The 12069-nt window shown below is 42.4% G+C and overlaps 1 protein-coding gene across 4 annotated transcripts in view; it reads right to left on the bottom strand.

The window, feature by feature from the left end:
• Positions 1–2402: 2402 nt before the first annotated feature.
• PCNX2 (pecanex 2) overlaps positions 2403–12069 on the bottom strand; it is a 150712-nt gene continuing 141045 nt past the window's right edge. For 3 of the 4 annotated variants that reach the window (XM_032102299.1, XM_032102301.1, XM_032102302.1), the window contains 2 exons: positions 6079–6527; positions 2403–4023 (listed from right to left, as the gene is read on the bottom strand). In XM_032102299.1, coding sequence (XP_031958190.1) covers positions 3850–4023; positions 6079–6527 — 623 coding nt within the window. In that variant the 3' untranslated portion in view covers positions 2403–3849. The remainder of the gene's footprint in view (positions 4024–6078; positions 6528–12069) is intronic. The other variant, XR_004238804.1, reaches the window with a different exon arrangement.

Below are 12069 nucleotides of genomic sequence, written 5' to 3'. Positions count from 1 at the left end.
AGTTCCTCACAAAGGAGTTGCATGACACTACAAAATGGAGGGAACAGCCAGCACTTCTGGCTTTTATTTTTGGATGAACAGGAATGAACTTTGCAGACTATGTCCATCACTGGTTCCTAATTGCTTGCTGTGGTGGGAAACAGCTGGGCTGAAGGTCAGGCTGGGCCTTGCCAGTGCACCTGGTGGATGTGAGCAGTTCAGCAGCCTGTGCTTGGCTTTAGTAAAAAGTTACTCAAAGTCCTTTTGCCAGATCTTCAGGCCATGTTTCATCATTAGGAGTGTAGCAACTGGCTTTTACTATATGATGTAAACAAGAGCCTATTCGGGAAAGGAAATTTTAGGAAAACAAAATGTGGGGGAGGTAAGTATCCCATGCTTAGTGCAAAGGCTGAAGTACTGTGTTTGTGCTTGTTTCACCATATACTCATTATCCTCCCTCCTGTAACCTGCTGTATTGTTTGTGTTCCTCTCTGCTTTACTGAGACAGTGTGGATATAATCACTCCTAGTGTTTCTTCCAGCAGTGGTGATGTTATCTGAGGTGAAGCTGGAGGGAGGCAGATAAGGCCTCCATCTCTTCATCCCTTCTGACTTTTCTATGAAAGAACTGCATGTACAAATGGTCTTGTGGATTGACCACTTGATTTCCTCAAAAGATGCATTCAGCTTGCTAACAAGACAGGAACATCACTGTTTTCACGTTGTAGAAACAACATTCTGGACTGGCTGAATGAGGTAAGTGGCCTCCACAGCTCTGGAAAAATCGAGCATAGCACCTGATGCAAAGAACCCTGATGGAACTCTTGATAAAAGGTATTTACATGCTGGTGGTGCCAGCATCCTTCCTGCATCACAGCTGTAGCAAGAGATCAGACTTGTAGGCAAACTGTTAAGCCTGAGAAACTTCAGGGCCAAGTTTTAACAGTATTTGGCATTGTGAAACCCATCAGCAATGTCACAGATGACATAAGAGCAATGAAAATTGTGTTTGCTTTTCATTTAAAGGCCAAAACCTGCCCAAAAAGTGGCGTACTTCTGTCTTGCAACTCTGAAGCACCTCATGTGTGAGGTTAAGTATCAAGCTGTTAAAGTCTTTCAGGGATAAAAGTATGACTCAAAGCCTTCATGTGTATGAAGGCACTAGTGCTGACTCAGGTGACTTTTGGTGTTATGCAGAGCTGTTTGGAGCAGCTTACTGTTGAAATTAGGCCTTGTGTAAAGGTTGGGTTCCTATGTATTAGCTTGGTGTGCATCAGAGCCCTAAATGCACCTTCTGTCACAAGCAGAGGGACAGAACTGGGTGTATCTCTACCTCATACAAAAATGGGAGAAATCTAAGGTGTGTTTAATGGATACAACCTTATACCTAGCTGCAGGTTTCATTTCTAACCATTATGTCAGATTATTCTGTAGGACTGGCTCATATTTAAAACCGCTGCATGTAGCAGTAGTCTTATTAATATAACAGCAGACTATCTCTAAAAATACAAAGAAATGTAACATGGGAGAGTTTGTGCTCATTTTGATTCTTTTTTTTTCCTGTTACACTTGTTAGTCAGTCTTGGATTTTTTCAACCCACTATGCTACAACAGCAACTTTAAGGCAAAATAAAAACTGTGTTAAGACATGGCTACAAAAGAAGAACTGATTTTTGAATCTTGGCTCCTGTTTTGCTGTGCTTGCTTGCTGTGACTCCACAAAGGTGTTAGAACCTGCCCTTTCTGGCAGCCACCCTGTGTGGGCAGCAGGAGGCTGGACTTCATGGCACAACTGCTGTCCCCAAGGAGTTATGCTCCAGGGGACAGTGGCTTAGACTAAGTCAGGAACTGTGGGGCAGCTGCATTATTTTAGGATGCAGTACTAGAGGCCATGGAGATGGTGGAGTCTTGCAGAAGATGTGGTGCTGGGGGAAGGTGCTGTTGCTGGGCCTTCATCCATGCTAAGCAAATACAGTAGTTGCTGCTGAAAGGATTTGTGCAGCCATTCCCCAGTCTGGTTTAGTATGCTTGAGTTGGATAAATGGAATATTTAGGTTGATTGGGACTACTAGAATTACTTATTTTTGATGGAAATGGATTCAAACTTAAATATGTGATAATTGGAGGCCTAAGTGAGGCTGAGTATGGGAAAGTTCTTGGTGCTTTCTGGAGCCACCTGTTTGCCCTGCCTTCATGCAGGAAGACAAAGCAGTGATGGTTTATCCTGTGGATTGCCAGGCAAAAGCCCCAAAGCAGAAATGGGGCAGGTGGCTGTTAGTAGGAGCCTGCCTGTATAACTTCCATCCTTCATTTGTAATGAAGCACTGCATGATCAGTGAACTAAAAAATAATAGGTTTCTTAACTTTGTAAGGCAGAAAGCAAGTGAAAACAATTGCAAATAGAAAAGAAGACCCAGAGACTGCTGCCACACAAAACATACTTGGATCATTTTATTTTCACTTGGTCTTATTTGGTTCTACTACTCAGATCTGAAGTGTGGCACAGTAGGAAGCTCAGAATGCAACTGAGTATTGCCTAACAGTAATGAGACTTAGCTACAGCATCTCTTGTTAAATCTTGTTAATTGGGACAAAGCCTGGCTGCACATCATTGTGTTGAGATTTAAAAACAATCTATGGTAGTTACAGTAAAGAGGAACAGCAAGACACTGATAGCTGCAATTTTTTTAATTGAAAAAAAACACGCGCGTGTTTGTTTAGACTCAATAGCAGAGGAAGGATTTGTTGTAGCCTTTTGGGTTTCAAAGTAGTCATGCATTCCTGTAAATCAGTGTTTCTCAAACCTTGTGAAGGCACAGCCTCCTTTTTTCTTTTTTGTATCATCTGTCTTTATTGGCAGCAGCTCGGTTTTCTCTGGGGGAGGGAAATCAGAAGGCTTTGTAATTACTGGCTACAAGTATTTATGGACAGTGAGCTGTGTCCAGCAATTAAAGGTATTTAGCTGTTCCCTTCCTAACACAAACACTTCCAGACAATAATTACAGCCTGGTTTGCACTTTTCTGTCCTTGAGGAGGATTCCTCTGGGCCTTTTTGCAACTCCTAAGGGTACTGTTGCTTAGAATTTGAGAAACACTGCTGTAAACCAAACAGGAGCACAAGATAATACCTAATTTATGCAAAGCTGCTTTGCAAATAAGGTGCACCGTATGCTTTGAAGACTTTCCATGCACTGGATACTTTCTTTTCTTACGCTTGACTTTTGTTAATCGGTGTAGTGTGGCTTGTTCACACAGTATTTCAGTATGGCTGCATGCAGTATATCAGTCTGAGATGCTATGTTGCTATTCAGCATTAGCACCTGCATAACATGTCAAAGAAAAAGAAGAGATTTGCTGTTGGAAAAAAAAATCAGATTTAGCTCTAATGTTACAGGACACTTCACTGTCCTTTTATGTATTCATTGCTTCTGGTCTTAGTTGCCTTTTGCTATTATGATCTGTACCAAATTTCAATTAGTTTGCATGCAATCAGCTGTTTAGTTACGGCAGGAAAGAGATGTCTTGTGTGCTTTTCACTGAGTTGTATTAGTATTTCCTACTGTATTTTTTTGTGATTCTAACCATTCCAGGGGAAGGAACATTAAACAGGTTGTATTCATTGTTCTAGGATTTACAAGAACCTGAGATGAAGTGGCACTGTGTGTTTTTTAGGATATCTTCCAACCCTACCCATGCCAAGGCCATTAGCTGAAGAACATCCGCCCTGTAATATTCTTGTGTAGAAGTTAGAAAAATAAACATTTGGAGGTTGCTTATTACATTTGAAAGAACCTAAACCCATGTGCAGCTTCCTGACCTAACTCTGTATTTAATGCTAAGAAGCGCGTGGCCCTTGTGCTAGGAATGCTCCTTACTGCTCCTCAGACAGGCTCTGCTGAGAAGCAGTGTCTTCCAGGGCCATATCTTCTTGGCTGGCCCTTCTGCACTCCAGGTTCCGACTCATGAACAGGGCATGGGCCGCACCCGGCTCCCGCTGTGGTCTTGGTTCCGTAGCATCCGTTGCTTCGCAGGTCTCAGCAAGTTGCTGGAAAGTAAGAAAGAAAAAGTCAACTAGTTTAGGAAATTTCTAAGTAACACTTCAGCTATTTTTTGAAGTGACAGGTGAAAAAAGTTAAAAAATTGACGTAGGAATGTCATTCTGTGAAACTCCATGGGATTCTTAACATGCATTATTCACAAGGGAGTTCTGAAGAGGTACTTGTCACACTTTGTGTAACGCATAAATTTGGAAGGAAAAGCAGACCAGGAGCTGGAGGTTTAGTACAACAGATGTACATGTATAGAGAGCTGTAAAAGAATTTGGATTGAAAAGGACTTCTGGAGGTCATCCAGTCCAAACTGCTGCTTCAAGCAGGGCTGACTTCTAAGTTGTTAAATTGGGTTGCTCTGGAGCTTGCTTTGTACACCAAAATTTAAATCAAACTTACAAAGAAACCTTTTCATCAAAACTGGAATGCAATTTTCAGTCCGAAAACGTTAAGCGTAGTGCCACCCCACTGTAAGGAGTCCATTAGGATAAAAGCGTTCCAGAAGTTTGCTGTGTGAACGTTGAAATGAAACACTTCCTCTTTACCACTTTCAATCAAACGGGCACCTGGACTCTGAGCGGTCCCTTTGACCAGGATTCACCTCATCTAAATTTAACCATGTGGTCTTGCTGTGTCATTTAGGCTACCAGTGGTTGGCAGAGAGATACAAGTCTCCCAGGGGAAAATTTCCTCCTAATAGCTCTAAGGATGAAATGGACTGGCCTCTCTACTGAATACAGAAACCTCACCAACAATCTACTGACACATCATGCCCAAATTTTAGATAGCTTAAAATTGGACGAGGTGACTCCTGCCATTAGTACTCAGTATCGCAGACTGGCTGATTTCTTGCAAATTAGGCCATAAACTCTTGAGAGTTGGAATTGTGCCTTGTCATTGGATATATTCAGCTGTATGTGTAGAAATATTAATACTTGTTACAATAACAAAGCAGGATTGGACCCAGGTGAGTAATGTTCAGTCGACTCCTGCTGAATTTCATGGCAAAACTCTAGGGAACTGTACCACACATGGTATTTTTGGGTTGCAAGCAAAATACACACAGGCTAAGGAGCTTTTCTTGCTTGAGGTTTAGAGAATTCTTTGGGAACCAGGGAAGTTATAGTTCAGAAGGATAGTAACAGAAAAGTGCTTGGGACTTACATCCACAGTCTTCCCCTGTCACCAGTTTGGTTTCTATTTTGATAGGTGAAATGAAAAAGTCTAATTATGTTGTGTGATTGCAGTCACCCTTCATCTCTAGTCCATCCTCTCATGTTCCTGCTTTCTCGTGCTGAGGTCAATTTTCAAAGTTCAGGACAGCAATGGATGGCAACCAAAGTTAAATAAATACACTTAAGTAGACAATAAAACAGTCAACTCTACAATGTGAATTGAATTTTTCAGGGAAGATAGGAATAAAACTGTGAGTCTGTTGGGAAGAAGGCTGCAAGTTTTTTGTGTGTACTCTTTTGCTGCTAGAAAATGCTTAATCACAGGGCATGCTGGTTTCCTTTGGTAAATAGTTTGTACAGAATTCCTTTGACTAACATTCAGTCAACAAGGTTTCAGGTCCTGGATTGAATTTCTGATCAGAGAGGGGGACAGAACAAGTGCACTATTCAGGGGAAACCATTCCTTTTCCTTCTGATAAAATAATTTTAAGTCTTGCATAAGCAGGCAAGGAAGGAGCTATTTAGTCTGCTTATGATGGTACTCATCACCTGGGCTGCAGAAAATGGAGACCCAAGTCCCTGGTTTGAGTGAAAGGAAGAGCAACTTTGCCCCAGTTTGCAATTTCAGGTGTGTGCGCAACAGCCCCCCCATTAGTTATTCACAAACGCTCTCACAGACACACAAATATTAAACAGTCTCACTGTGATGCAGCAAAATCCAAAACAAATACCGAAATCCCAACGTTGTTTTGGAAAAAACTGCTTTCTGACCACTGAGAAGGAAGAAGCCCAGTGGTGGTGAGGACAGTTCAGAACCAGACAGGTGAGCAGTACAGGAGCTCACACTTAGTACTGCTGCTTTAGCTTCAGCCTTACCCGAGCTGCCTGGCTTGCTGCTCTGGCAGACGGCCCCATGGCAATGTTCATACTGCTGGATGACTGCGTGTCACTCGTGTTGCCTCCGTCGGCAGCCGAGAGCCCAGAAATCACCAAAGCACTTGAAAAACTTCTCTTGCCGAACAGCAGGCTCAGAGTTGAGCTGGTGGAGGAGGCCAGGCTGGACCTGAGCATTGCTGCAGCTCTGTCCTGCACAGTCAGCTGGCCAGCAACAGGAACAGCAGGGGACTGAGAAAACACAGATGTTGCCGAGTTGTGGAATGATAGCTGACTACTAGAAAGCCTTTGGGCAATTTCGTGGGCAGATGTAGATGTTTGGATGAAAGGCTGGCAGCTTTCTACAACTGGTCCAGAGAGACTTGAAGCAGAGGGCCTTTGGTTTAAAGCAGTGTGTGCCTGGACAGACTGACTCCTGGGTTTTCTCCTGCCTTCAAAAGAAAGATTAATATATTTAATTAAGTGGCATTCTGATGAACTCCATGCTATTGACAGTGTCCCATGTGTATGTATTACTGTTGGCATATTACCACTGGTTTTATTAGCATAAGAATTCCAAGAATAGCAAAAGTAACAAACTCCTAAACCTATGAATCTTTCTGTGTTTTCCACTACAGGTGTTCTGAATTTTGGTCAAAATTGCTCTAGAAGTTGTGCACTGAGTCAAAAGACAAGGAAATGAGAAGAGACCCCAAGCAAAGCACTCTAGTCACAGGCTCACAGCTGTTCTGCCATGTGCAGTTTAACCGGCCCAGTGAATGATTGAGCACTGTGCTGCTGTAATTCTGCTCCCCTTTGACAACCACACTAATGGAATGTTGAACATCCACCTTAAATGGCTTGGTATAATTAAATGCAACAATAAACCCAAAACCTGTAAGTTAAAACAATGGCACATTTAAAAGGATTATTCCTGCATATGGGGAGAGAGAATTTGAAAATTCAGCCAAGTGCAATAATACAGCATTCAAGCCACAAGACAGTTTTTAAGACTAACAGTAAACTCTGAGTTCCAAGAGAGACATTTACAGTACATCACAGACTTGAAAAGATGTGAATGGTTTTAGATAGGGTACATTCTTGGAGGTCTGAATGAGACCCACATAGGCTCTTGTCCCTTTCTGTGAAGCGCCTCAATGCAGCCACTACTGGATACAGAAAGTAGATTAGATGAGCTATTCTGCCATGCCTAGACAAATCCTCCCTGTACATATACATCCCCATATTTAACATTTATATCAACACTTTCTGTCAATCAAGCAAACAATTCCTGTATTTGTTATGCTTGTATATTTAAATAGCCATAGAATGAAAAATAAATCATAAAATCCTGGCCAGTGCACCCACCAGAGGCCTGCCTGTACCCAGGCATTCTGCAGATGGCCAGCCCTGGGCTGGTGTGTGCCACATGCCTCAGCAGAGTTAACTGTTTCTGTAGACAGGCTCTAACCCAGGCTTACACAGCAAATACCCAGTCACAAGAGTGCCTGCTTGGCTTTTTTTGCTCTCCAGGAAACTCCAAACATTAACACAAGCTGGCATTTTGGTTTCCTAGCTATAGCTGTGGGGTGGGGAGTTGATGCCAGAAAATCTGTTGAGAGCCATCAACACAGAAACAAGTTTTTCTGGCAGGCATTTCCAAGCTGTTCGTATTTTTTTTTTTCCTTTGGTTTTCCCCAATACCCAAACTCCTCCAAATACTGAACTTTTGCTGGCATAAAGGAATATAAATCTCACACTATCTTCTAAAAACATGACTGCTGAATTCATGCAGGTTCCAGCAATGCAGAATTTCATATCCAAGCCATTTACATTATACAGCTGAAACATGCTGTTTTACATCCACAGACCTGTTTTTCAGAGGCTGGCATCATTATCCCAATTTTTCAAATGCTGAAGCAAAGAGAAGTTAGGTAACTTGGCAGAGAGTCAGATCAGCAGAGCTACGGGTTAGGGCTACAACCTAACTGGAGCTCAGTAAAACCTAGCTGGTTTGGAAAGTATTGGACCCTTTCACACCTCATTTACAATGTATCTTTAGCTCTACTTTTATAGTCCAAGCAATAAAAAAAATAATTTTCCTAAGTAATAAGAGCCCCAAGATCTCTGCTGGAGAATGATGGGACAGATGCACATGGCTCTTGGAAGCGCCTGGACAACGCTTTCAGGCACAGGATGTGATTCTTGGGGTGGTCCTTGCAGAGCCAGGAGTTAAGACTTTGATGGTTCTTGCAGGTCCCCTCCAACTCAGGATATTCTATGATTCCATGGCCCCTTGATATCGCTCTGCCAGTGTCCTCTGTCCTTCAGCAGTGATCAGTAAGGAGGGCACGTGCTGTGATGGGTGCCAGGCCTGGCTGCCGTGTCGGTGGCTGTGCGCATGTCTGGCCTTTGCAGGGATTCAGGTTCTTCAAACCCTGGGGCTCTACTTAAGTGCTTTGGTTTCTACATCTGATGGTTATTTCAGTATGTTACCTTTCTTAAATAAAAAGAATAGACTGGAATTAAGAACAGAGGGGCTGTGGTGTGTTAGTTTGTGCTGGGGCTAACATGGCCAAACAGATGTTTGTGATTTAAATTGTGAAGCTGACCCCTGTCCAAAAGTAGTCTATATTCATCCCAAATGCAGTGGTTAGAGCAAGAGCATTGGGCGGGAGACCACCCGCATCTATGCACAGAAAACTCTGTCCCTGAAAACACAGGCTGGTCTATAAACTGCATCATGAAATAAGGACACTTTGGAGGAGAACCCCACACGTTTCCAGTGCTCCTGATTTTGGTCGCACTTTTATATAGGGCTTTCATTGCCTTTTGCAATTTTGCAGACTCAGGCATACCAGGCTGCAAAACACAGTATGGAATATGAAGGAGTTAAATGCACTGGATGCATTTAACAAAGCACATACTGCACATAGCATTATCATAGCTATGATTATCTAGTCTGCTGTCCTATATAGCATACGCCACAGAACTTCCCGGAATTAATTCCTGTGTGCTTTTATTAATTGCTACTGTGATTTTTAAAATGCGTCCAGTCATGGAGAATCCACCTTAACCCTTAGTCTCTTCTTTCACGATTTATTTACTCTCTCAATACTAAAAATGTGCTCTTGATTTCAAATCTGAATTTGTTTAGCTTTGTTACATCCAAGTCTGCTCAGATCAATGGTCTTTGGTCACCTTTCATTGCCCAGGTAAATACTTACAGACTACAGTCAAGGCATCTCTTACAATACCAATTGCTTGAAAGCACTTTATCTTTTAATACAAGATGTATTTCCCAGAATTTTGATCATTTTTAGGCTCTCCTTTGAAGTGCTTCTGAACTAAAAATGTCCTTAGATTAGAGCACTAGGACTGTGTGTGGCAGGACAAGAATATTCTGATTTTTAACAGGCATAGAGTAAGTTCTTTTCCAGTGCTCTGGTCTTGCCCTAATGTCCTGATGCTTATTGAGATCGAACTGATCTTTTTTTTTAACCAGCTCTCTTAAAAACCTTCTTGGATGAGTCATTTGGCTTTGCTCAATTAAGCATATAGCTTTGATAGCCACTGTTTCATGTTCTTTGTAGCTAGCTGTTAGGATGGAAGGGACTGTTTCATGATCAGATCATAGAAATAGATTATCTGCATTTTTTCCCAATATAAACCAGACATTTCTCATTTCTACATATTGCATACTGGCAACTCTACCTTTCTATACAGTAACAGATCAAGACCACTGCTAGGATTTCTTTTGCTCCTAAATACTCCTTAAAAATAAACAGACATAAGCCCATTGTCATCTTTTCATCCCTAATGGCCCTAGCCAAAAACTTCCTGTTTCATTCTCTACAGTAACTCAGGAGTGAATACAGATTTCCATTTGCTATTTTCCATTTCCTTCCATTTGTTGTGCATGTCTTCATTTTACCAAAAGCCAGGTTGCTTTTCTTATCTAAGTGTGACTTTCTCTCTTGATCATGGTTTTCTGGGCACCCAATTAATATGTTCCTTTAAACAATTCACAATTAATTTACTTTATTGTATGGTATGCTCAGGATCATTATATCACAATTAAGTTTGCTACTCTGATTACTGTTGTGTCAAATTATGTGTATGCATGTGGGGATTCCTTTAGCACTAGACTCAATTAAAAGCAGCAGTTATTTTATTCTTGCAATGTGAATTATATGCAGGGCAAGACTTTTTCCAGTCCTGCCCATTATCTTTAATGATAGGACAAAATGATCTAATGGGAAACAAACAAGTGTCAAACCCCTCAAGTTCTCTTCTTTAATTTATACAGTAATACCACAGACTTGTTGAAATGTAGAGTTAATTGGCTTTACATTACAAGTCCTGATCCCACATTGATAGATCTCACAGTGACCCACTGCCAAACTTAGAATCATAGAATGGTTTGGATTGGAAGGGACCTTAGAGCTTGTCTAGTTCCAAACCCCCTGCCATGGACAAGGACACCAGTTACTAGATTAGGCTGCTCAAAACCCCATCCAACCTGGCCTTGAATACTTGCAGGAATGGGGCATCCACAGCTTCTCTGGGCAACCTGTCCCAGTGCCTCACTGCCCTCACAGTACAGATTTTTTTCCTAATACACCATCTAAACCTCTGAACCCTCTTTCAGTTTGAAGCCATTCCCCCTTGTCCTGTCACTCCATGATCTTGTAAAAAGTCCCTTTCTATCTTGTGAACTCCCTTCAGGTACTGGAAAGTTGCAATTAGGTCACCCCAAAGCCTTCTCTTCTCCAGGTTGAATAAACCCAATTCTCTTTGCCTTTCCTCTTATGTAATCATCTTGGTGTCCCTCCTCTGGACCTGCTCCAACAAGCCAATGTCCTTCCTTTGCTGGGGGCCCCAGAACTGGATGCAGTGCTTCAGGTGGGGTCTCACCAAAACAAAAGCAGAGCAGCAGAATCCCCTTTCTCCCCTGCTGGCCATGCTGTTTTGGATACAGCCCAGGACACATTTGGCTTTCTGGGCTGCAAGTGCACATGGCTGCACCATGTCCAGCCTCTCATCCGCCAGCTCCCTCAAGACCTTCTCAGCAGGGCTGCTCTGGATCTGTTCATCCCCCAGCCTGTGTTGATACCGGGGACTCCCCTGACCCAGGTGCAGCACCTTGCACTTGTTAAACTACATGGGATTCCCATGGCCCCACTTCTTGAGCTTGTCCAGGTCCCTCTGGAAGACATCCCATCCTTCAGGTGTGTCAGCTGCAAATTTGCTGAGGGTGCACTCGATCCCTGTGTCTACATCATTAATGAAGGTATTAAATAACACTGGTCCCAGTATGGACCCCTGAGGGACACCACTTATCACGGATGTCCATCAGGACTCTGAGCCATTGACCACTACCCTCTGGATGTGACCAATTGCTTATCCTTATCTGTATTACTTAACATGCATTTCCAACATAAAGGCCACTAGCTCTACCCTGAGAACATGCCTGAAGCACTTTTGAATCCGTAATTTGAGAAGGGCTCAGCTGTTAGTCGACCGAATGATTGGCAACATTTAATTTTCTCTTGGTAACTGCTATATAGACATAAGAAGCTGTTTTCCATTTGTTTGTTTTCCACATGCACTGATGAGCAGCCAAACCAATTTCTCAAATAAATTGTCATGGTCCTTCCAAGATAATTAAGATTTTTGCATACTTTCATTCTGCTGTTCCCAGCAAACAATAAGCAGAGGTTCACTGTGACACAGGCTCCCTGCATCACACATGTACACTCCCACCCATCTGCATTTCTCATTCTGGCATTCTTAGTGGAGCCTGCTAGGCCAAAAATTACCCACAATGGACTTTGACAGTGGAACCTTTGGAGAATCACTTTTGTGTTACACCCTCCCAGTAAATACCTGGAACAATACTGGGAAGCCATCTCCTAACATGTTCTTGGTCATTCGGAGAGCTGAAGTGCACTCTCTTTCTAAAATTAGTTTTCCACTGGATTTGAGGACTCC

This window comes from Corvus moneduloides, chromosome 3, assembly GCF_009650955.1.
Source record: "Corvus moneduloides isolate bCorMon1 chromosome 3, bCorMon1.pri, whole genome shotgun sequence".
Taxonomy (NCBI): Eukaryota; Metazoa; Chordata; class Aves; order Passeriformes; family Corvidae; genus Corvus; species Corvus moneduloides.
Note: the sequence above shows the minus strand (reverse complement) of the source record. Positions and strands in the feature narration are given on the sequence as shown.